The sequence below is a fragment of the Myxocyprinus asiaticus genome, chromosome 29 (assembly GCF_019703515.2).
Source record: "Myxocyprinus asiaticus isolate MX2 ecotype Aquarium Trade chromosome 29, UBuf_Myxa_2, whole genome shotgun sequence".
In the NCBI taxonomy this organism is placed as follows: Eukaryota; Metazoa; Chordata; class Actinopteri; order Cypriniformes; family Catostomidae; genus Myxocyprinus; species Myxocyprinus asiaticus.
Window position 1 is genome coordinate 37,107,850 of NC_059372.1, and position 27,293 is coordinate 37,135,142.

General features: G+C 38.6%; 1 protein-coding gene across 1 annotated transcript in view; it reads left to right on the top strand.

Moving 5' to 3' along the window:
• Nucleotides 1-8,658: 8,658 nt before the first annotated feature.
• LOC127419718 (leucine-rich repeat-containing G-protein coupled receptor 6-like) overlaps nucleotides 8,659-27,293 on the top strand; it is a 118,866-nt gene continuing 100,231 nt past the window's right edge. The window contains exon 1 of the mRNA XM_051661369.1: nucleotides 8,659-8,961. Coding sequence (XP_051517329.1) covers nucleotides 8,768-8,961 — 194 coding nt within the window. The 5' untranslated portion in view covers nucleotides 8,659-8,767. The remainder of the gene's footprint in view (nucleotides 8,962-27,293) is intronic.

The window sequence follows — 27,293 nt, forward strand, 5'->3', positions numbered from 1 at the left end:
CGCCACTACTGACATGTTGTCCAACCGGATCAGAATGTGATGGTTCGCTATGTCGGAATAAAAAGCCTTCACGGCAAAGACAGTTTCAGGCAGTTTATGTGCCATGCCCTTTTCGCATCTGTCCAGGTGCCGAAAGCTGGGCGTCCAGCCTGTGTTGGATGCATCTGTGGCCACCACTTTTCACCTGAAAACCTGACCCAGCATAATACCCTGCTGATAAAATGTTTGAGCTGTCAATGGTGCTAGAGCAGCCAGACAGTGGTGAGTCACATGCCCTTGGCGCCATGCGTGCCGTGGTACGTGACGTTTGAGCCAGCACTGGAGAGGTCTCATGTGTAAAAGAACTAACGGTATGATGGCGGATGCTGCCGTCATAAAACCCAGCATTCTCTGAAATGACTTCAGTGGAAATGCTTTCCCAGTTTGAACTGAGACAGACACTAATGAATGGTCAGAATGCACTCGCTCGTGAGCTGCACGCACATGCTCACAGAGTCGAGTCAGATTCCCTAAAAGGAGATCTGTTGGTTGGGAGAACGTGTGCTTTTCGCCCAGCTGACATTGAGACCTAGGCTGTTCAAATGGTGAAGTATCAAGTCTCTGTGCTCGCATAACAGAGCCTTTGATTGGCTATTAATAGCCAATCGTCGAGGTAATTTAGAATGCACACACCACTCATCTTCAAAGGGGCAAGTGCTGCATTGACACATTTTGTGAATGTGTGGGGAGCCAAAGAGTGCCCAAAAGGGGAGGACTTTGAATTTATATGCAGTTCCTTTGAACATGTATCTCAAGAACAGTCTGTGATTTGGTACAATTTAAACATGAAAGTACACATCCTTTAAATCTATTGACCCAAACCAGTTCTGTGGGTGGATGTGTGATAAAATCTTTTTCTGAGTTAACATTTTGAACAGCAGATTGCAAACATGCAATTCAAGCATCTCAGATCTAAAATGGGTCAAAGCCTGCCGTCTTTTTTTGGAACAAGAAAATAGCGGCTGTAAAACCCTTTGTGGGCATCACGTATCACGTTTTTTTGCGAGGAGATTGTAACAGCGGCGCGTCTCGTGACGGAACCATGGATGGTAGAATGCCATTGAAGCGAGGTGGCCAGCATGCAAACTGGACCGTATATCTGTGTTTGATAATTTTTTTGCAGCCAATCTGACACACACTTTAGAGCTCACCACGTGTCTGCGTAATGAGAGCGGGTGCATCGGTTCACTCAATATAGGCGATAAAGCGTTGCTCGCCATAGGGAAGTGGTTGTGCATAGTGTGTGGGGTTTGAGAAGCGTGAAGATAAATATATCCCTTTCTTTAAGAATGTACTGTATGTGAGTCTTGTGCAGCTGCAACAAGTGCTTTTCTCTTTTCTTTTTGAAAGCATTTTTTATTTGTACACAACACACAGAAGCGACATTTTGCATAACATCCCAGTCCCAATGAACTTCGGCAGGGAGGGGGAGTGGAACAGTGTGTGTGTCGAACCGGGATTTCTTCTGATCTGGGCAGAGAAGAACAGTGGGCTCCAGATTTCTCTTCAAGGCATGGAGCCCGTCAGGAAAGCGCCTGCTGCCCGGGAGGTTTTTTCCTTCGGCGCATGATTCGCATTGAGGCGGGTGAGGCTTTCGCTTGGGCCACGGTTTACGTGGTCTCATCGATGGCTCAGTGGCAGCTCTTGATGGCGCAGAGGTGCCGGGAATTGGGTTCTTCGCCGGGCGCTGGCTCGAAGCAGAGCAGGAGCGGGGTGGATGAGAAGAAGCACTTCTTTTAGGCAAAAAGTGCTTCATTGCTTTTTACTGCTTTTGCGCTGTGATGAAGTGCTCAGAGAAGCCTCCCACAGCACTGACGAAAAGGCCGTCAGGTGACACCGGATCATCTCCGTGAGGGTTAGCCAGACATGCCGGTCCAAAACCACCAGATTACTCATCGCTTTTCCGATGGCCTGCGCAGTGAATTTTGTAGCACGCAGCGGCAGGTCTGTGGCAGTGTGGAGCTCCTTAAACACCTCAGGGTTTGGGCCTTGCTCATCTATATCTTTGAGAAGCTTGGCCTGGAAGACTTGAAGCACTGCCATGCTATGAAGTGCAGAGCCAGCCTGGCCCACTGCCGTATAAGCTCATCCAGCCAGTGCGGATGTCAGTTTAAATGGCTTGGAGGGGTGGGTGGAGTGGGACTTCCATCCCATAGTGGTAGTTGGGCATAGATGGGCTGCAACCACCTCTTCAATAGGGGGAAACTTCAAATATCCCTTCTCCTCTGCATAGTCCACTTTCATTAGAATCGCAGCTCCTCTGATTTGGACATAAGATGACTAGGGCATGCGGCTGGTCTTTGTGAGCTCTGTGTGGACCTCTGGACATTTTTTTGAAGTTTTCTGGGCCGCAGTCTGCTGACGACTGCTGTCAGTGGCCTGTGCATGTTCCTCACCCTCGCTCCGGCATGAGATCCTCCTTGGATATTTCATCTCTACCTCACGGCCCTGCCGTGCCTCCTCATGTGGTCCCTCAAAACTTAACACAGAGGAGGTGGATGGAAAGGCACAGGAGGCGGAACCGACCCCCAAGTGCAGCGTCTGGAGACTCAAGCTGTCTCCATGAGAGCTGTGTACACGCAAGCAGCTGTTTTTAGAACTTTTAACATCCCGTGGATGGATTTATATATAAAGGATAAAGCTCCTGCCAGAACACTGCAGGAAATGGGTAGGAGTCTCACTAAGGCTCTGTTGTCTGCAGTGAAGGCTCTGTTGTCTGCAGTGAAGAACCTGTTGCCTGCGGAACGGAGAAAATCTTTGCCGGAACACTGCAGGGGGCAGAGAGTCAGGCAATGAATCATCCTGTTGCATCTGCAGGGAAGTCCCATCTGCTGAAGGGTGTATGTCGATGGCGAAGTGGGCTTTTCAAGATGAGATGTAGTCATAGTCAAGACGAGACGATATCGGTCTTGAAGAAAATTCTGAAGAAATGTTGATTGAGTGCCCACTTATATAGGCCAACTGGGCGGCTATAGGCGTGGGGCTCAAACACCATTGCCAATCACAGGATTGGCGTTATTATACAAGGGCTTCTATTAGGTTGTTGGAGAAGGAATTCCCTAAAAGCATTTACCACAGTGTCAAGTGAACTGAAATTGAAAGGGAACATTAAACAGGCATGGTGTCCATGGCAGGACAACACGAAGGAAGCAGCTGTTTTCCAACAAAACCATTGCTGCACCTGAAGTTTGCTTAAGACCACCTTGGAACTCCATAGCACTACTGGGAAAATGTTTTGTGGACTGATAAAACTAAGGGTGAATTGTTTGGGAAGAACACACAGCAATACATATGGTGTAAAAAGGGCAACATGAAAAAATCATCCCAGTGGTGAAGTATGGTGGAGGGAGCATCATAATTTGGGGCTGCTTTGCTGCTTCGAGGCCTGGACTGCTTGCCATTATTGAGGGAAAAATGAAGCAGAAATGCTTGGTTGAGGTTATCGCTGCTAAAGAAGGATCGGTCAGTTATTAAATCCTAGGGTTCACTTACATTTTCCACAGCACTGTGAATGTTTAATAGGATGTGTTCAATAAAGACATGAAAGATTATAATTGTTTGTGTGTTGTTAGCTTATGTACATTGCTCTTTGTCTATACTTGTGATTTTGATGAAGATGAGATCACATTTTTTGACCAATTAATGCAGAAAACTAGATAATTCCAAAGGGTTCACATAATTGTTTCTTGCTACTGTATGTATACCACGCTCAGATTGAATGCTATTTAAAAAAAAAAAAAAAAAAAGATATGTAAAATGTTTGCATTATTAGCGATAATCACTTGCAGTAATTACTTCTGGTTAATTACTTTGCTATCTTTTTCATTACATTACTTCTGTGCACAGTATGCAGGTTCATACTGAATGCTGCACAAATAGTCATTGCAGAATGGTAGCATGCTATTCTGAACAGCCTATGCTCAATGTTATGCACTGAGCTTCCACCCAAGATTATTTAGTTGTATAATCACCTGATTGGTTTGAATGAACATTATAACAAATGAGATTAAAACTGAACTTCTATTACATCCCTAAAAAGTAGGCTTTTGTTTCGTTCTGAAGCCACTACTATTTTTAAGAATGTGATTCTCCCACAAAACCATGCTTGCACAACATAAACATCTCAGAAGGATTTGTTCATAATATTTCCCTGTGTGTTCTGAATGTGATACAGAGATTCCCAATCTTAGAAATCCTTTCCATCCCTACTAACTGGACGAATTCAGATTATAACCCTTTAACCTGTTTGACTTTCCCTATGCAAGTCATGCAAGTCCTTGCCTGGAAATAATTGAAGCAATCAAAATTGAGACAATCGATAATTTATCATCCTTATTTATTGCAATTTAATTTCCCCTCCTTACCTTAGCTTCTATAATTGGAGTGCCAATGGCAAGACTTAAAATAGAATAAAAAATAAGATCCTTTCTTTCCTCTGATCCTGCAGGCTCTGACTCGTGTATGCGTTATCATGAATACTAGCTGACTGTATTTTATACTGTCAACGTGATCCTCACACGTGTGCCAGAATGAATTCAGCTCGTTCTCTTTGTGGTAAACATTTAGGAACATGGTCCCGTCGTGCAGGTTTCAAAGTTAAATAACTTCATGTTACAACATTCCAAATCTACGAGAGCAAATAGACAAATGAGTGTCAAGAATAAGGGAAAAGAAAAATGAGATCTCTCTACTATCTCAAGCGTTTCTCCTAGGCAACAATGAGTGTGTTTACATGCACACCAATATGCTGATAACTACCAAAAATCAGCTCATTATGATGTTTTTTTTTGTTTAGTTTTTTTTTTTTCTGCCCTGTTTATGCCCTTATCCCAATAATGGAAAACCATACATTGTCGCCTTACTAAGCAAAATTGGATCAGATCATGTAAGATCATGCAAGTAAATGCAGTCATTGACATTAAATTAAGAGCAATTGGAGAATTTTGCATTAGTCTCCTGCTGTTCAGATTTTTCTCCAGAGAAAAAGTCAATCTCACGTCTCCACAAGAGGTTCAGAAAAGATCTCAATAATTTCACAAATTGTGCTCAGATTTGCCAGAATACCTGCAAAAGTCAAACATTTCAATATGAACTCAATCATTTCTGATTAAATTCTGATTAAAACCAGGTTATCTCTGGTTTTCACATTAATTAATTAGTGGTGTTAAAAAAAAAAAAAAAAAAAACCTTGATGTGATCAATAGTAATTCACAGTTAGGCTTTTTCAAAATCCCTAACCTAACTCTAACCCTAATTATTAAGCTTGTTCTGAATTTTTGTACTACAGACATAAATGATACCTCAAATCAAGTGGCTTTTTAAGAAGAGGAGTGCTATTTCTTTTCTGATTGTAAGATTATCACCCTAGCAACATCATAGTAACCATTCCTTGTTGTATACACCCTAGTAATGGATTAAGAAATACTAGAAAAGTTCTTATGCCAACTTAACATTATGACAGGCAGTTTTGCACAGGTAAGCACCACCGACATTTTCTTCAGAATATGTAAAATTTCTATTATTTTTAAAGGTGCACTCAGTAACTTTTGTCTTTGTGTTATCTTGGACTTACACTGACATCTAGCGGCTTGGATGCAGCATCATTTAAAATCAATAGTTTTCAGTTTCAGATGCCATTGTAGAATTTTAGTAAGCCATGTCAGCCATGATTACTTTAATCAATGAGTAAAAGTGTCAAATAACAGGATGGTTACTGAGATTAGTATATGGCTGGTCATGTGATTCTAACATGGCAGCCCCCACGCGCAGACCCTCTCAGTGTAAAATAAAACAGCTTTTATAAGGTTACTGATATTGCTGGAGTCTTCATTTTAATGTGAGTGGTCATGATTTCCTACAGATATTGCAAAATTACAGTTCATGTCTTTAGGAGTTAAACTTTTTTAATGAGGAAAAAATTACTGAGTCTACCTTTAATATATATCAACAATTGTCTCATTTGTGTCTATTTTTATTTCTTCATAGGTATTTCAGGAAAAACATCTGAGAAAAAGTTGATACATAAACATATCTGAGTTATCCATTAAGTCTCTTGAGATCTGAAAGCACAAACCTCCTTTTTCCTTTAGGGAGTCAATATTTTTTACAGAGCCCATTTAAAAACAACAAATTTTGACCAACGTCCTGCACAACCAGAGCAAGATGCTTTTGTTCTGAGATGTTCCCCTCAAGTGAACTAAGCAGGTGGTCATAGCAGCCAGATATGATTGCGTTCACCCTTACTTGTCTGTTCCCAGCCTCGGTAAGTGGGTAGAACCAGGTCTCCAGTTTCTCCCTCTCATCAGGCAGCCGCTAAATGGACTTCCGCGCTTGACAGAGCTCGAATAACCTGTGGCAGATTCAGACAGGTGAGAGCCAGGTAACTGCTTCCCTTTTGTGCCTTAAAAGATTGCCGATGCTTGGATAGAGTGTGTGTGTGTGCTGTGGAGGTATGAGATTGAAAGGGGAGTGTAGGCCTTTGATCATGAGGGGGCAGGGGATGGGGCAAATCTTCCAGCAGTCCCTGTTGCTCCAGCCGTATAGGTAACCCAACCCTGTTTTGGCCTCCGACTCAGCGAGCAGGTGCCCAGAGGTGGGAACTGTTTGCAGAGCTGTGTTTGGTGACAGCACGTCTAACTTTCAACTTCTCCTTTGCCGCTGCCACATTGTTCGCAAATCCCTGCTTTTCAGCGACAGATCCTTTCAGAATCGTTAGCTCTTTCAGTTTTGCTTTTTAGAGAAATAGTGAGAGCAGATTTCATTCACGCTCTACAGAAAAACACAAAATATACTACATACACTACCAGTCTAAAGTTTGGACACACCTACTTGTTCTTCATTATTACTGTTTTACACATTATAAAATAGTAGTGAAGTCATAAGCCCTATGAAATAACACAAATGTAAGAACGGAAATTATGTAGTGACCACAAAATATTGACCAAAAACAACTATATTATTTTTTAACCTCTTTAACCCTTTCAACTCTGAAGGTGTTTTTAAAGATTTCCTGTCTCAGTGGCATGCCTAAAATTAAAGTATTATAACTACAAAAAAAAAAAAAAAAATGTTTTAAAGAAAACTTTATTTTTTTTAATGATATAGATTATGATAAATTCAGAGACTGTCAGCCTAAAAAACTGCTGAAAAATACACACACACACACACACACACACACACACACACACACACACACACAGGTTTAGGGTTTGGGTAAGGGTTTAGACTTTATGGTTAGGTTTGGGTTAGGGGTTAAAATTAGGAAAAATTTTAATAACATTGTTTATGAGTAAAGGTAGTATATTTTTTATATGAGCCAACTTGGATGATTTCTTACGATTTTGCCATCTCTGACTATTATTACGACTTGTCATGAAAGTGGGTTGAAAAGTAGCTTGTTGCCGGAATAGCTACAATAAAAAAAATAAAAAATTAAAATAGAGAAGTTAATTGTATTGATACTTATAGTTAGTTAGTCCTTAACACAAAATATAACATCATATGCATGATAACACAACCATGGTGACAGTACTTAAAGAGTTTTACAGACATTTGGAGTAACATCTTGCACGCAAACTCAAAGGGAAAACGTACACAGCTTTCCTGGAAAAAGGAAACTTATTTGTTATGGAAAAGTACACCGCTATAGTGTTTTTAGAAATGATAAAGGTAAAACTCTGTCAGGACCCTTGATGGTGATCAATCAGAAGTTACCATAATCCTTCAAGACATAAACAAATAGCATTTATCATCTAGTGATCTGGAAAATTCCATTGTATTATTTCCCAATTTAACAAACTGTGCTATTCATCAACTTTTCCGACCACGATCTAATGTGAAAATACACCAAACAAGCCATGCAAATGTTTTGGACATTCATGCTGCTTATGGTAAAGAGACACCCCGCTGTACAAGCTGGGACGGCGAAGTAGTAAATCTGTAGTTTGTTTGGCTGAGCACTGGGCTGCCCACAGCTTAACTCAATTATTGTTGTTTGAGTTATAAAACACCATGTAAGCATTGCTCCAAGAGAAATGGAGCGCAACGATATTCACATATGATTTAAATGGGGAGTAACAGCAGGAAAAGTGGTCAGGGCTTGCCATCTAAATTCATATAGCAGGATCTAGGGGAACTTTCCACAAATCCTCCAGACTGGATCTCTGTTTCAGCAGCTGTAGTGAACTAATCTTGAGGGAAGGATTGTGGTGCATTTTAAGGTATGATGGGAAGACACTGACTTGTTTTAGAGGATAAATTTCTATACAGTCCGAGTCTATAGAGTCTACAGTTCCCCCTCTCATAGTTTGGCTCCCTTGCTTGCTTCTAACCATCCACTCCAGCTGCCTCAGGCAGAAAGAGCGCGCAAGAAAAAGGAGGAGGAGTGCTGATCCCAGCGGCTCCGCCCTCCAAAAGCTCTGGCCAATCACAGGAGGCCTGCAAGCTTCCACTACAATAGGTGAATGTCTCCTAAGTGAGATGAGATGTGTGTGAGAGAGAGAGAGAAGACCTGTGCAAGCCCCTCACTGACTCATTCACCCATGGGAGATTGAAGTGACAGAATAAATCTACAGAGACAAGGCTCAGGATAACATTTCAGAAAGCTGAGAGCAAATAGACAGATACACATAGACAGACAGAGTTATAACTGAGTGAGACCGCAGAGAGACTGGCCCATATCTGCAGATATACAGCACATCCACAATCACCAAAAGTTGGAGTCATTGTCATGTTGGTGGTGTTACTGATCCTGCACGCCGTCTTGTGTGCCCATTCTCACGGGCTGCCAGGTGCTGCTGTACCCATTAAACAGTGCCCGTCTGCATGCCAGTGCGAAGAGGATGGCATCCTTCTCCTCGTGGACTGCTCCGAACAAGGACTATCTGCTGTGCCTAGTGACCTAAGTCCTTTGACATCCTACCTGTGAGTACTTCCTCCTTGATCTTTGTTTATCGCCTGCTTTTCTTTTTCTTGTCTTCTGTGACTGTTCTGAGCAAATAAGATGTTGCAAGTTCTTTCTGTGAGATGTTTTTATTAATTATATGAAATATTTTCGAATGTACACCAAAAGATTGTTATTTTATGCCGAAATGAGTATACCCTTCCTCCCTGATCTTTTTCTTGTCTTCCAAGACAATGAGCTATTGCAAGTTCTTCTTGGGAGATGTTTTGTTTGATTAAATTAGATACTTTCATGAAGACACCTTAAGATTGTTTTACACCCAACTCAGTATAACCTTCTGGCTTGATCTTTGATTGTCACCTGTTTTTCTTTTTCTTGTCTTCTGAGACTTTTTTGAGCAAATAAGCGGTTGCAAGTTCTTTTCGAGAGATGTCTTGATTGATTACATGAAAAACCTCCAAGAGACACCATAAGATTGTTGTAGATTGATGCCCAAATGAGGTATTTATTAGAAAGAACATGCTCAAGAGTAATAACTGAATCTGTCACTGGTAAATTCTAGAGTGTATAAAATGCACGTGATCCATATTGAGTGATCTGTGCCGACTTGCACATTCAATCGCGGTTGTTATCCAAACTCCACTTAAATTTGCACAACTATTTTGACCCAAAAGGGACACTTGCAGCGTGAGTGAACCGTACTGAACATGAAAAAAAGAAATGCTTGTTTCCCATGTGTCTTGTGACAGTTCTCAGTGCATCGGTATCTGATGGGAACGTGTGTGTAGAGTGATGCAGTGGGGCGCTCCGTACAGTATTGGGTTTCTTCATGTCAGCTGGAAGCCTATTGGGTTTAAGTCCATGCTAATCGCTAAGGCATGCCATATGTCCCCTGATTGTGAATGATGACGCAAAGGAGGACTCAAATGTTCACTCATAAAATGTTGCACAGCTCACGTGAATCAATAACTGAAGAGAGTTGTGTTTCAGGCTTTGGAGGAAGCGTAGGTTGGGAATTGGATTGCAAACACATGTATCCCAACCTTTCAAACATATTGAAATTTATTGAGCAGTGTCTCTGGACATTTCCAAGTGCACGATATTAGATCTCTTTTTTATATTGCCAATGTTGTAGGGAGTTTTATTGTCATGTGCAATATGTGCAATCTATCGCATAACATCAGAGTTTAATTTTTAAACTAGTTGTCCATTTTCTAAATTTGTTAAAGAGCTTGTTTCAATAATATAAATAAGTGCATTCTTGATGGTTTTTACCTAGGGTTTTCAACACTGGGTCCATGGACCTCTGGGGTCCCTGAATGTATTCCCGGGGGCCCACAGAGAAGATACATAACACACAACTTGACATTTGTAACTTTTTTATATAACTTCCTAACTAATGATCTGTGAAGAATTGTATAATGTAGTAATGTTCTTGCATTAAACTTGGAGTTACTGTTCTTGAAAGTTGTTATGTATTTACTCATTAAGTCTACATGTTTAATGAGGGGGTTCCTGGGTCTGTACAGGTTAAAAACCCCTTGTCTATACTGACCCAAAAACTTAAAACAGAATACTACTAGTGAAGCTTTGTATATAAATTGTTCATTGAAAAATCAAGCCAACCCTGTGTTGGTAAAGTTCTTTTGTGTATCTTGCAAATTTTCAATGCAGTATTTTTGATATGCTTTTTCCATAAAGTTTAATCATATGTTGAGTCTTTGCAGAAGAAATCCTTGAAAATCAATGCCTCATCTAATGCTTTCTTTCTTCACTGGAGGAGAGTAGATTGCTGTAAATATTGACTGAGCTTTGATGTGCATGTCATTGTTGAGATGTCAAAGTGTGTGTTTTGGTATGATGAGGACGTGCCGCTCTTTGGTAGCCTTTTATTTGAAGTGCTCATTCTTTTTCCATGCTAAACTCAGACCGACTAAGAAAAGTGTATTGCAAAAAACATTGTGTACATACAGTAACATGCAGTTACTTGCTTGTTTTTTCTTTTGCTTTACATACAGCATATATATAGCTTAAATGCTATATTAATTTTTACTACTTATTTTTAATAAACATAACAGTTGATTGGTATGAATTACTAATATGTTCAAGCCCACAGTAAATTGTTAGTGCTCTGTGGTTACTCTTTCATAACTCAGGAGACTTGGAGATCTCAGTTACAGTATGTTTTATTTGACTAACTTCTCCAGAAATGGTTGAGAATTAAATAAATGTAATGTGGATAGCATAGCTCAGATAATTTGGTCTTGCAAGAATTTGATGTGATATTGGAGCAAATGTTGAAATCTCTGACTTTTGATTCAAAACTTTGGTGTCTTTGGCAAATCTGAGCACAGTTTGAGACATTGTTTAGATCTCTTATGAAACTCTAGAGGAGACTTTTGATGTGAGATTACTGGGGTCTGTTTCTCGGGAGAAAAATCTGAGAAGCTGAATACTGAATACAAAACTCTCAATTTAATCTCATTGCTGTCTTGGAGAAATTATTGATATATTAAAAAGATGTCATTTGAGATCTTTCTTTCCTATGGGAGGTGGGTCACACGTTAAATTCACATTAAACGGCTCATAAAAAGTGGAGGCACAAGTGGGAGCTGTGTGAACATGCTACTAAGAAAGCAGGAAGTGAGCAGCACTGCTGGACATTCTGCCAGTATTAAATGCCTGTCCCGCTATGAGGTGATCGCCCATATGGGACAACAAGTGCCCTGGGGTGCGGAAAAAGTCTGTCACTATGAGTCTGTTTTTGTACTGGTTTTTGTTTGTTTCTGTTGGTTTCAACAGGAGTGGACGCTGAGGTTCATCAGATTGCTGCTCTGTTTACTAACATGCATAATAACACATGCATGCACATTCCTGAACATATACACAGACACTAACTGTTGATTGATTTATAAGTGTAGATATACATCAGTTACTTGCGTAAAAGGCCGCAAATGAAGTTATCTTGCAAATAAAGTTTTGTTTCATTCAGAAGAGGTACATGAGATATACAACTATGAGCAACTTTGAACTCCTTTAAACTCTTTTAATAGCAAAATAGTGGAATAATGCATGCCTTTCAACATACAGTAGTTGCAGATATAAGTTGTGTTTAAGTCTTTCAGGTGATTTAAAGGTGTACTAACATTTAATATGTGTGAATATTGCAGACGTGTTTTAAATGTTTCTAAAACATGGGTTGAAATATGACAGAAGGGTTTACTTATGTAACATTTTTAGTTGGACAAGCATTAATCAATTTGCATAACGTTTGCAAAAGTAAGCTTTATTTAAGTATTAAATCTGGATGACTAATTAACTAAGTAATATGTAGATAAACAAGGTGTCAAGCAGTGTTGGGTGTAATCTAATTTCAAAGTAATTAGTTAACTGTAATTTAATTTCCTTTTAGTATATAAGGTAGAGTAGCAGATTACATTTCAAAGTGTTGTAATCAAATTACAGTTACTGACATTCAATTAAGTTAATTACTTTGAAGTACTTTACTTGGGTTACACATATTTATAATATAATACTATATATGTAGAATACATTTAAAACATAAATTGCATTATTTAAACATCTGTTTGTGACAGCCGAATGGTGTGCACCCCCTGACAAGTCAATGAACAAGTAGGAAGTATAGACATCATATTGAATTCATTGAGTGGAAAAACAAAAGATTTTCTGTGAAAAGTGTTTTAGAAAATAATTTAATTAGTAATGTGATTACTTTTCAATGAAGTAATCCATAAAGTAAGTAATCTGATTACAATTTTAGAATAGCAATTAGTAATTTGTAGTGAATTACTTTTTTGAGTAACTTACCCAACACTGGTGTCAAGTATAGTAAATTATTTCCCCCCACTTTTATTGTCACGATAGTTGAGAAAGGACAGGGAATAATCGGTAGAAGAAGCAAACAGAATCAGGAGATGGTGCACGCCTGGTTCAAACTTGCACCATCTGCATGAGCACCAAGGCTCTATTTTAAAAAGAATGTGTGCAAACTATTAGGCCATGGCTCCAAAACAATTTTTTAAACAAAGTATAAAAGTTAAGACATGTTTTATTTACATGATTAACAAGACAATGTGTTTATTCTGACTTTGTGTGTTTATGTAAAAAAAAAAAAAAAAATATACATTTTTACTACAACATTATTTATGATAGTTTGCTCAAATACAGTTAACAAGTGTTTCAAGGTATTCTCTGGCAAACCCAACATGTAAATAACTAAGATAAAGATCAAATCCTGCAATTCAAAGAAAACACTGAAAGTGCCTTTATCAAGATGTACTGACATTACTGAACATTAGGTTAGTTCAAGTGAAGATGAGCATAAGGATCATACAACCAGCTAAAACATCATCATACAACCGGCTCAAACCTTAAAGCTGTCAGCCATTCCCTGAAGCCAAGGGCCATATATTTTCATTTCTCTCTGGGCAATTTTCTACACAAACACAAATTAATGTTGAGCTCGAGTTGAGGGCTGCAGACACATGTTTTCGCTTACTGGACTGCCTCAATTCCAGTGCTTTGGCCTTGAAACCCTTTTAGAATCAGAGAGAAACAAGACCAGAGGGAGAGTGTGAAAGATGCCTTCAAGTTCTGAAGTGTGTTGTGTTATCTGATTTTAAGGCCATAAATCTATTTGCAGTCCTTTTGAACAATGATTTGCATTTTTAATAGTCAAACGTACAGAGTTAACACCTAAATCATGATGTAACAAATATTACAAACAGCTACAATTAATTTTAGAAACATATCAGTTATGTAAAATAACCCTGAAGCTGTTCTAAATTTCAGTTTAGTTTTTTCAGTAACAGCTTTAAAGTCAACATGAAATTCCATTCGCAATCCATATTACTTCCATAATCCGACGTGCATTTTATTCGAGTGAAATGGGATAATCGAAGAGAAAAACATATAATCCAAAGCTTGATTTTATCCATCAGTAATTGATGGGATTGAGAAAAGTAACAGCCAGGTGGAAGGCTTAAAAAACTAAGGGGGATTCATTACGTCAGCCAAAAAGGAAAGTTGTTAAGATTACAAAGACAAACTTTTTATTTTTCACCAGTGAATCATGCACAATAAAAGCAGGAACACATATTAAGTTAATAGGGTCCATTTTAATTTCATGTTAACTTTTAATTGTTATATACAATATATATATATATATATATATATATATATATATATATATATAAGTCAAAAGTTCATAGTCATGTATTGCGGATGTGATCCTGTTCTGCAAGTAAATTCGTAACACTCTCAGGTGTAAACATACCTCTGTCTGTCCTAGGGTGTCTGGAGGGTATGTTACACCCTGACCCCTCTCACTCACTCACTACATTGCACATCAGTGTGGCAGATTCCAATGTCTGTTTGAATTCTCCAATGCTCTGAATAGATCAAACTCCCTCTTCATTGCCTTTCCATGACCTTTCCTGACACAGAAAGCAGAAACAGTCACAGGTAAACAGGCCACTGGGGTACCATGAGCTGAGGTCTACCATCACTTTGACACAGAAGAGTCTTAGCAGAATTCCCGCTTCTACTAGACGCAATACGTTACTATCACCTGCTTCTTATTTCGGTCATGAACCCCCGGTGAGATTTCGACCCACCAAACACACGTATCTCTGTAAACTGTGGACTTCGTCAGCTAGAGGTTTTATTAAACTCACCATTCCAGATACCCTGCCAACATTTGGAGCCTCATTTGTAGAAGGCTTTTTCCTCCTCCTCTTCGGAGCCATCTACAAGAACGCCTACGCCAAATTTGTCCATGTGTTTCATATATTTGTTAACTTTTGACTATTACTTCTCAGGGAGACTCTGGCTTGGGGTAACAGACTGTTGATGGGGGTGTACGGAGAGCAATATAAATAGGAGAACCTAAATTGTGATATTATTTCTCAGCTCTTTGCTCTACGCAAGTCCTGCTGTGTTGTTTTCAGTGGTGCCATAAGCATCAAAGCTGTGAGGGATTGTCCAGGCAGTTTGTCTGCTAGCACCCCCTGAGGGATCAGTCTACAAACTTGCCACATTATAAAGCTCAAAGCGTTCACCACCACCAGGATAAAATGACCATTATCACCCTGTTTCATTGAAGAGCTTAGGTAGTTAAACGGAGGGTATTAAGAGCTCTTGGAGCCATTTAATGATGCAGGCTGCCAGAGCTGAATTCACTCTGATACAAAAGTGTGTAAACAACCCTGAAGATCTGAGGCCAGATCTTAAGAAGGCCACTGCCTAAATGCTGAACTGAGCGTTCACTTTTGCAAAATGTTTAGGGAAATACAGGTTTTATGGTGCTTGTACTGTATTGACATTCCTCAACATTCTGGATAGGGTTTGTTCTAAAGCCCTAGCCCTAAGCATTATCCATCCATCTTCTATAGCCTCTTGTCCTGTGTAGGGTCTCGGTTAGTGCTGGAGCCTATCCCAGCTGTCTCAGCTTGAAAGCACCGAAATACCCTGGACAGGAGGCCAGTCCATCACAGGGCTAACATACACAGAAATACACATTCACACTCTCACTTACATGTCATTTTGAGTTTCTGATTCACTTAACTTGCATGTTTTTGGACTGTGAGGAAAACTGGAACACCCAGAGGAAACCCACACAAACACGGGAAGAACATGCAAACTCCACACAGAAAGGCCCTGGGTGAGCTGGGACATGAGCCAGGAACCTTCTTGCTGTGAGGCAACAATGCTACACACTGTGCCACTATGCTGCCCTCCCTTAGCATTAAACTTCTGTACTTCATTCAACCCAAACCACTTAACGTACAGACACCATTCACAGTTATTATCAAGCAATGAACAAGAATTTTAAAAATTTAAAATGACACTCCATGTCAAAAAGTTTGCTGACCCCTGGCCTACACTCTCAAACTTTCGTATATATCTGAATATTTTGCAATAAAAGTAAAATAAATTGTTTCTACTTTTAATACTTTTATTCAATAGTTTTATAGCTTTCCATAGTTTATAATTAAATTACTTCATTCACAATGCTTAGTGGGAATACTTTCATTCCCTCATTAAAAATGTTAAGAATACAGTTTGTACCTTTTTGTCTGATTTTCGAACACTTTTTTTTTTTCAAATGAAAGTTTGTAATTTTGTGATTCACCTTGGAGCTGGTTGGTTTGGTTCATGACTTAGAACTCGTTTATAAAGGATTTTATGAAATTCCAGTGTAAAAAATGTATGGGAAAAAAACCTCTGGAACTAAGATGGCTGAAAAAGTGGGTGGGCACTGTTGGGCTCTATTGTCTTACATTGATAGACCATAGCATTCAAAATGTAACTGACAGCGGTCATCGTCATAATTGTGATTTGCAATCTATTTGCAATCTGAATTGTGATTGGTCTTTTTTTTCTTATATCTATTTATCCAGCTACTTTGCATATTATTATCAATCTTTCCCTCTCTCTCTCTCTCTCCCTATCTCCTACTAATTGTATTTAGGTTTACAAGTCTTTTTTTTTACAATCATCCAATAATTTCAATTAAAACTTTAACACTTCTTTATTGCCTCGCAAGCACTGGTATTTCCTTAAGAAAATGCAAATCTTGTTTTTTTTCTGCTCCTGTTTTGTCATTTTTATACACAGAAGAGAGAGGTCAGCAAATGGTGCACCAAAGAGAAGGGAACAGGATTAGGAAATGATAGGATCCAGATTCAAACTCGCATTGCCTGCATAAAAAACACGGCTAAACATGTTGGAGCATATACACTAAAAACTCAGCTCCAACAGAGAAATACGCTTTTAATATCATGCTTTCAAATATAATTTACAATAATTTGGTCAATTGCACTTATACATTCTAGAATAGAACTCTTAACATTATTTTCATTCTAAAAGCAATTTATAATTTAAGCAATTTGTGGAAAAATAACAACGCACTCTTTCATGAATTGTTTCAGTTCCTGAATTCAAATTTTGAATAAAAAAGGCTGAATGGAAAGAAAAACAAAAACAAATAAACAAAAAACAGAAGGCTGCTTTTTTCCCACAAAGATGTCTTTTCATTAACACACAACCCCATTTGTGTACAAGCTAGTACACACATGGAGAGTCGCAGAGTCAACCTCACCCTCAAACAAACATGGGAGTGATTGTTCATTTCCTCCTCTTCCCGTTACCTAACAGTGAAACGAGAGCAATTAGTGCCCTGTGAAGTCAGCCCGAAAATAGTCAGAGCCCATGCAGGATAAATAAACCAGCGGACCTACCGCAGACTGCCTCATCTCCAGGACATCTTTAAATAGATCCAGAGCTGGAGGAGAAGACCCGACCCAAATGCTTCTACGCACCACAGTTTTTTTTTAGATTTATTACCAATCTAGAAGAAATAACCCTCCTCAAAATTATGTGGGATTGCATAGTTGTAGCTTGGTCAAATCAGTAACAACATCATAGATTTAAGCATGAACAATATCCATTACTAGTTCACCTCAAGACCATTGGGTTAAGTAGGAAAAAACTGTCAATAGACCACTCAATTTTCAATATTTCAACAGTCCAGTCTCAATTATTCCACATGTATATGTCTAAATAATGTTTATCTCAAAACATTTTTTTTCAGATTTTTGTTCCTAAAACCCTTTCATGTGTGGAACTACAGTACTTCCTTACTCCACAGATTTATTATCTTGCTTAAAACAGATCAAGCCACCATTACTGGTTCGCAGAGAACGTGGTGAAGTGATATGAAACTGTAGTTGGGTCAACAAACCTGGAACTACTACATAGCTATGCACTTATAGAAAATGTATACCTTGGAACATCTGTAAACCAATCAGAATCAAGAATTCAGCTGCAGGATGGTATAAATTGGCTTGTTCCTGAGTTTCTGGTCCTTCATTGAAATTAAGATCATACACATTAAACTTTTCTCTTCTCTTCTGGTGAGTGACGGAGTGGATAATAATTGAATCAGTGGCTGAGAGAAACAAGTGTGCATTTTGTCCTATTCAATGGGAGAGCTTCATAAATCACCCCCTGGGCAAACTCGACAATCCATCACAGGCCACTGTGGGGGTCTCTTAACCTGTGGTTAAGTCCTTAGCCACATTTCACCATTGGCTCTTTGGATCTGACAGAAGATATAAACTGTGCTTTTGAGGTGACATGTTCTCACCCCCTCAAACACCATCAAAACCTGAAGGAGGACAAAGGCCAGGAAAGAAGATACCCAGGATCCTACTCTGTCGTTTAGTGGAAATGGTTTATACAGAAGCTCAAATTTCAGATTCTAACCATAAAGGAGCACAGTCACATCCGAGAAGTAATGGTGAACTTGGGTCCACAGATGTCTCGTTAAGAGTGCAAGAAGCTAGGGATGTGCCTGAAGCCGAATACCTTATTCGGAAAGGCACGAATAATGACTACAAAATGAATAACAATTTCATCCGAATAATAGAAAAATATTCAGAAGACTGATCATCCAACGAGCACAGGAATTAAGCAATATTTTAAATAAACATATCAAAAATTACAAAACAATGATGAGTCTGTGAAGCCAATTTTACTACAGTGTAAACCTTATGAATGAAAATGCATGTTAAACGGTAAGTTCATCGGATGGCCACAGACTCGACTCTGTTTCAGTCTCTTTTGTGCGCATCTCAGAAATCTAACCTTGTCATGAGTAACGTTAACTAAGATACTATATTATACACATTTTCCACTTTTTAAAATGCCTGTTAATACATAAACACCAAATGTTTCACACAATTCACATGTAAGGATTCATAAACCAACCTGAGTGCGATGTTGAATTCCTGACCAGAGAAGTGATGATTTTAAAGCGGAGCTCATCCGCCCGTTGACCACATTTACATCCATATCGCCAGTGAAGGTAATTGCATGGTTTAGCCTTTAGAATATTCCTGCACACGGAGGATTGCGGAGAAACCAAAACATGCACTTTTTTCTGCTTTTCTAGAAATATAGAGGCTCGCTCTTGCTATTTATTCCACTGCATTTCGCTAATTCTGCACACGTAATTTAACTAAACAATTATGTCCTCCACATTATGTTAAAATATGTGCACACAAAATAGGCCTCGACTTTAGCCTACCATAAAACTTTCTGCTATTTTTACGGTGCTTTCACCTGTTTATAGGCTTAATTATTTTTTTCTCATTACATTTAATGTTTGTATTTGTTGGCTATTTAGTTTTCACTGCAAAATGTGTGCTTGACCTTTCACAATTGCTTGACACCTCATGCCTCCAGAATAACATTGATATACTAAAAACTAAACGAAAATTCTGTTTCAGGAGATATTAATGTCAGAAATACCAGGAGAAACCAAAGTTAAAAAGACATTCCACAGTTAATGTAGCCTACATATACAGCTTCATCTGGTGAGAAAAAATAAAGAATATATCAATAATATAATTAAATAGTAATAATTATTAGGCTATAATAATAATAATAATAATAAAGTATTATTATTATTATTATTATTATTATTATTATTATTATTATTAATAATAATAATAATAATAATAATAATAATAATATAAACAGGCCTATCTGAGGCATATTTTATATACAGAAACTATAAATGTTAGAGAGTTACATTTTAAAATTAGTTATGAGGCACTTCCGGTTTAAGCCACGCCTACATCCGGTTCTATCAGAATACAGAAACAGATACAAATAATTTTGTCATAGTAATAAATACAAATACAGATACTGATAATGGCTTCGCTGTACACTCCTACAAGAAGCCTTCACATGAAGGAGTAAATTAAACGTCCCTAGTTTCCAAATAGATTACTGCAAATGCATACATCTTACACAGTCCCTCCTAATGCTTTTTTAATTAGTTTGCTTATATTTGCTGAATTGAAAATGCACAACTCATCCCAGATTGCAATGTGTGGACTGGGAAGGAGCGTTGGCCAGTAGGCTTAAAAAAGGAATTTTAAACTGAGGCCTTTCCTTCTCTGAATTATTTAGGGCTGTGCCTTGCATAAAGAAAGATTGCTGGCTGACTCCTGGTTACTATCTATGTATCAGGCTTATATGAGAAGGATTATTCTAAAAAGACTATTAATGGGAAGTCATATAACCTTTACCTCTGTCAACAGTCAATGAATATTTGTGTCATAACAGCAGTAAAAGGAAGCATCTCGTAATGAGACAAGACAATTATTAAGGAATGTTGTAGTATTATTTTCTAACATATTATGTCTGTCAGAGTGAAGGTGAGTCATTTTTGGAGTTTCGGAGTGATTCAACTTATTTGAGTTGGGCTGTTTCTGGTGGATGGCTTTACTCCATGGAGGGCATGGTGTCTAGGAGGAAAAGATGAGAGAATTATTGCCTAGGAAGTTAGCCATATGGTATGAGTGACACGCCGGAGCTGCACATCCTAAATGTACAGAAAGAAAGCGAGCTACAGTCCAAACAAACCCATTCAACGCCCATGTAGCACTGCATCATAAACCACTCAACTGTGTGTCATCTCATATCCAAACAACATCACATCTCTCGTGCCATAATGCAGGTGGAGTCCCTGATCTATGAGGAATCTACACATCAAGAACCCTGTAAATAACAACTTTGGCACAATCCTGTATAGCATTAAATGAAGTCATAATGTTTAAAGAGATCATAGCTTGCATTTTAAGAGTTACTCTGGAAGGATGATTGAAATCGAAGCCAATTGTTTTGTAATAAATGGAAACTTACTGCTCAAAAGTTGTTTCCCGGAAGGATGGAGGAGGCCCACTTGGACATGAATCATAAGGTTAAATGAGAAACAGTGTTATTGTGTTTTCAGGTTGAGAGTGGGGCATTACTTTAGCTGTAACTGGTAAAGCAGGGTGCTAGCAATCACAAGGTCATGGTTCAATTCCCAGAGAACGTAAATACTGATAAAATAAAGTCACTTTGGATAAAAGCTTCTGCCAATTGCACAAATGTAAATTAAGAACTGTGGTCTCCCAACTGACTAACCAATCCATGAGTAGAGTGGATAAACTATTGTGATCAGTTTTTAATGATAACATGAAGAAACTCCATTGGAAGCAGGATCCTTGCAGTCTCTGATGGTATAATCCTTTATAACTGCAACCACTGCATGCTCTCACTTGCCAAACTGCAGGAGAACATCAAAGGTATTAGCGGAAAGGCATTACAGATGATCCAGTGCTTTGAATTTGGACTGTTATTCTGCTTTGAGTGTGGATCACATGCTTACAAACCTATTATAAACTTCCTAACATATCTGATAAAGAAAGAAATGAAAAGAATAAGGTCTGATCTTGAGGTCACCGCTCAGATTGCTACATATTAAATTTGTTATAATGTGTTCTGTTGCATTTGACACATCATGTAGACGTGCATGCATTGAGTTTCCCAACTCGTACACAGCAGGGAAATGAAAGCAACTGTCTATGAAAAAACCTTTCTTATCACACAGTCTTCAACTTCAAGCAGCATTTCCCATAGACGGTTTCTCGCAGAGTTTGGCGTGCCATCTCGTATGTCTTATTTGGAGGCTTCAGGCGGGATCAGGAACTCCAGGGACAGGGTGAACTCCAGCCAGTGAAGAGGAAAGACAGAGAGGGTGTTCCCTCTGCCTGACCTGCAGCTGCTTCAGCTTCTCGCCACTGGGGACACCAGGAAATTTATTGAAATAATCATCTCTCTAGGCAACACATTAAATAGCGCACTCATGCTTTGAAAAAGGCTTTGAAAGATGTTCGCTTTGATACTTGATTAGAGAGTGAAGCTTTCAGGAGGTGGCAGACATTTCAGTCTTAACATGTAGAGAGATGTTGGATATTTTTTTTTTTTTTTTTTTTTTTACTCCTTTGGTGTTAAACGTGGATGATTGGATATTGGGGAAGAACAAAACTTTTACTCTAATTTACAATAAATGGAGAAGCAGTTATATTGGACCGGAATGATCTAGAATTGTGTTCTGGAAACCTCCGGCAATAAAATTGCCAGTTTGTTTGTCAATACATTCCATTTAATCTATGCTCCAGCTCCAGTGAGATCACAAAATAAAATCCAACCATAAGGATCCCTGTTTCTGATTTAAATCTACCAATAGGCAGTAGCAATTATGCTTATTTAACTTAAGGTTCTATACACAGCATGTTTTAAACCAGGGACCATTCATGTCAAAAGCAAGACTTACACCACTGGACCAAAACATATCAGATTTGATATTAATATATTTATCCTTTTTTTAAATTTTTTTATTATGTATTTAAATGGTACTCTAACATAAGGGTTCCAGCACCATATTTTACCCTCTAAAATTGCAATTTAACCACTGACGGGGAGGGAGTAATTGTTGAGTTTGCAAAAATTTCGAATGAGATAAATCAGACATAATTTTTTTCAGTTTAACAAGCAGTAGGTTTAAGGTGCCTAAGTTGTATTTAACTCTGTCTCGTATATGTCGGCATTGTGTTTACCTTCACTCCTTAACATACAGTATTCAGTCTTAACCTCTCTACCGGAAGCTGGTCAAAGTGGTTTAACAAGTAAACTTGTGTCAAAAAAAGAATTTATGTTTGTAAAAGAGTGAACAAAACTACAAATTCAGCTCCGTAATGATTTATTGGGTGTTCCAGATGCATGGCAAGTAAAACATGTTGAATGCAATATAAAAATGAAAACAATATGTGTGATTTACTTAACTCTCTTTGGAGCAAAAAAGTAACTTTTTGACTGAGATGAGGTCTGGTAGCTGGCTTGAAATATGCCCATTGTCCATGCTAGAGCTAAATGCAAACTATGAGATTATTAATAATATTCATAATAATGATAATAATAATAATGATAATAATAAATATAGATACCTGTATGTTTTTGAGCAAAGAGACTGATAGAGCCTCACTGTTTCTCATAATTTGTGTTTAGGGGTGTAAAGTGTTGTAGCTGTGGCCTAGTGATTAGCAAGAATGCTAGGACACATTGACAAGGTGCTCATGTGTGAGTTTTGAATCTGGCTCAACAATGTAATCAACACATACACATTATAGACACACCAGTTAGACTTTGAGTCCTCAGTATCTGTTAGGACTGCACGTAGTGTGATTACATTTACACACATTTAAACATTGTTGTAAATGGAGCAATATCTCAGACACCAATGATATACTAGTGTCAGATTATATCTTAATCTTTAAAAGATCTCCTACGATGATATATAGCCTTCTCAGACTGTTATCATATAAGGATCCGGATTTTTGAAAGCATTTGATGCCTGACTGAGCTGGACGAAATAGGGAATGATGCTAAGCTATGGAAAAGTACTTTTAATGCATGGTGCAGCTAGTCATCTCATCTCGGTTCATAATTTTAGCTGTAACCATTCCCTGTGGCAGCTTTGACAGAATGTTAATCCACACATCAGCCTGATATGCAATCACAAGGGCATATTTTAATGTCATATGCCAAAATATGGCGAAACAAACCCACAATGAAACATCTGGGGTCTGTCTATCCATCCACATGGTTTTCTTCCATTCCTCATCCATTCTTTTGACTCATCCTTTCAATCTTATATATTTGTGGCCATATGAAGAGCAAGACACTCTTGTCTCTCTGTCTTCTTTTCGCATTTTCTTCCTCCACAACTGCAAATTGCTGTCATTATGTGACGCATTGCAGTGGTGATGGCTAACCAGAGTCTGGCCTGTGGAGAAAACCGCGACAAGCGAATTAAGAGCTGAGGGAAAATGAGGGCCTGCCTGTGTATGTGTTTGTATGTGTGTATTTGGACCACCCAGACTCTCGTAACTAGAGGGTGAGACCACAAGCAGGAGCGACTCTGTTCTGCTGCCCACATCTCTGTCCCTCACTTTCGTCATCTGTATTTAGATCTATTTGTTTCTCCTTTGTCTCTTTCTCAATCACCCTCTTTCTGTGTCTCGATCTCACGCTCTTATCTTTGCGGTAGTATAAATTGAAGCCAAGCCCACATGAACCACATGTTGATTTCAATGGGCACATCACTGGTATGCTTTATAATTTAATGTGCTGTATCCATTTTTGGGGGTCTCTTCAACTATGGACATTTTAATATCCCAGGGCTTGAGTTTTAACCAATTTCAACTTTCCCTTTTTGTTATACAGTGTGAAGGTCACGCTGTTCCCAAACAAAATTGTTTTGGAAACTTTTTACAATGCAATCTTCATTTGCTTTTTAATACTTTTCAAATGCCTTTTGTGTATAGTTTTTATCATTTATACCCATGTCCCAGACCCAGTCTTTCAATATTAATATCCATCATAAAAATGTTAATTATTCAACCTGGTCTCATAGAATCACGTTACTAGGCCTCCATTTTTGCAAAATTATTTTTACATGCCTCATTGTACGTATCACAGCAGTTTCCTTGTGAAATGAACACAGAGGCACTACAACAACGATGACTTTTATTCCCTTTCACACAGATCACGGGTAAAACGGCAGAATATCAGTTCATTAACACTTACTTTTCGTTTGTTCCTCACATAATGTTATCTTATGACATCAAAACAAATTTCCTATAGTGCATGAATAGTAAGGTGATACATGGTGATTTAACATTTGCATAGCATAACAAACTACATTTACAAAAAAGGACTAGAGTGGACACATGAGCCAAGTGTCATGATGAAATGACGATTTCTTCAGCAATTGTGTTTTTCATTTCACATTTTTGGTTAGGTTTAAGGTGTAAAAACCTCAACTGTTTGGATGAAAAATGTACTCTCTTTTTGCGCCAAACAGTGGACATTTCACCTCAGAATTGCTGCGATACATGTAATGAACCACGTAATATCATTACTTTATCAAAAATTTCACCACAGTCATGTGATCATGCTTTAATTATTATATGTTTAAAATGTAGACCATTTATATTATATATTTTTTGTGTGAAAATTATTTATATCAGTTTTTACACAAATTACGGCCATCCCTCAGATGTGTGGTATAATTTCCACCTCGACCAACAATTTTGCCAATAGTGAAGAGCATACACTAGATGAAATATGAGACATGTGACATATGATGAAAACTCAAGGTAAACAGCACTTGTGAAATAGTGAGTTGGAATAATGTGAATAATGGTGTGTTAAGGGAGTTTATATACTAAATGTCCACCAGACCAAAGAGTGCCCATAGTTAGGGAGGGACTAGGAGTAAAAATCGGCCCTGGAAAATCCAGCCCATCCAGCCCACACTCTTCCCCATAATAATTTCACCGTCCGATGGGGGAGAGGTTCATCAGCGCCGTGTTGGTGAGAGAGACGGGTCCTTCTCTGCTCTCGCGCTGTGGCTAGTGGTGTATATGCTGTCTGGTTTAATTGGGTAGGGCCGTATCGTCACATTTTGAGTATTTTGAGTGGACCACTACTCGACCAACCGGCCCACTACTTGACGGGCCAACCGGGAAAAGTCCCGGTGCTCCCGATAGCCAGTCCATCCTTGCCAATAGTTGAAGAAGAGCTATTTTATGTATATATTTAAACTACAGTAAAGTGTATGCCATTGCTTTTGGACTCTTGCTTACAGCAGAATAATTAAACGTCTTGTATTATTTATTATTTAGTAGTCCCACAAAACTGAGTTGATCACTGCTGTTAAAGATAATGAACACATTCCTATCAAAGCAGCAAATCGGAAACATTCACATGTGTCTTGGCCCTCTAAAGTCTCGCTTCTCTCAATGACTTCCTCCAAACTTTAATCTCTTCTTCTTAGATTCACCCTCTTCCGTATTGCATTCCTCTCCATATAACAAAAATGGTTTCCATGCGGATTGCCCATTATGTCAGTAGAGCGATGGTTATCGGTCCTGACCCAGGTCAACACACACTGTAAACAGGACACATATCAACGTGGAGCCACGCTCAAGCCAGACGACGGGACAAGTCCACTATCAGCCTCAGCATCAGGCCTCTGGCTCCAGACTACTCCCTTTCAAACTCTGCACAGACCTGGAGCCCACCACAACCCGCCCCCCTTACATCTTACCAGAGAGCAGGGAAGGGAATGGGTGTTGGCTTGTGGCTGGTTCTCTATGTGACTGTAGAACCCACATTGCACAATGAGTAAAAACTTCATATTTAGATGCATAGAGTAACCTGTTGAGCTGCCATTTTTAGATAACATATATGAAAATTCCAAAAAAATGTGAATATGGAATTTGACTTCTTTGGTGCTCTAGTGTGCAGTGAGAAGCAGGTACACATTCAGAAATGTATCGGCTCTGTGTTTGAAGAGTCAAAGGAAGTGTGTTGACAGGGATTCTGTTGAGGAGGACAGGGCGCATCAACTGTTGAGGAGGACAGGGCGCAGTTTGATGTTGCTCACATTGCTGCTGGCTCACTGTGTGTTTGGCTGCAGGCCAGCATGATGTTGTAAGAGAACAACACTGAGTGAAAGATGGATGCCTGTAATTACTCGAGGGCCAGTATATTGAGGAGCCCGCACAGTTCAGATGACCAGAGATTCTTTATGAGAAGCTCCATGAGAACTTGTTTTGGAGGCACTATACATTATACAGTATAAAATGAACACAAATTACATTTAAATACAATTACAAAAGCAATACTAATATCAATGTTTTTAAAAAGCTGCTCCACAAAATAATTACACATTAAATGGGTATTTTTTTTAACATGCAGTATTTTATGTCCCCATCATTATGTCTTAATATACTGGATAATATGATTAACTCACATTTTTTTAGGATGGAAATCATATTACTCTGTTGTTTGATTTCTTTTAAGACATTATCACAATCAAGTGAACAAATTCTGTAATTCAAAATTTTTTTACTACCATGGTTTGAGTTGATGTTGCCATGCATTGCACTAACTTCTGAAAGAAAAAAAAAAAAAACTTTTATTGATGAACATTCCAGACATTTATTTCTTTATTTTTTCCTTTCTCTTATAATATTTTTTTTTTTTTTTTTTTTTAAATATGTTTCTTGGGAATTGAAATTGGTAATCAATTTAAATGCCCTCAGAATTGCTGTCCATCCTGTTATACCCCTTTAACCAACAAAACCAGGTCCATAGTGTCATCATCCTCCAGAAAGTGACATAATTTCTGGTGGGAAAACAATAGCATAGCTACAATTTAATCTCAAATCCGAAAGAGCTCCTGAAACTGTCCATAAATCCAGATCTCCAACAGCCTTCTCGATACATCACTGTGGCAGGGCGGAGGGCGGGGCCGGGTCGTGATTCTACACACCCGGCCCCTAATCAGGCTGATTAGCCCGAGAGGGATAAAGGCCTACTGGAGACGGCAGTGCGACAGAGAGAGAGTTACTGCACCACTGTA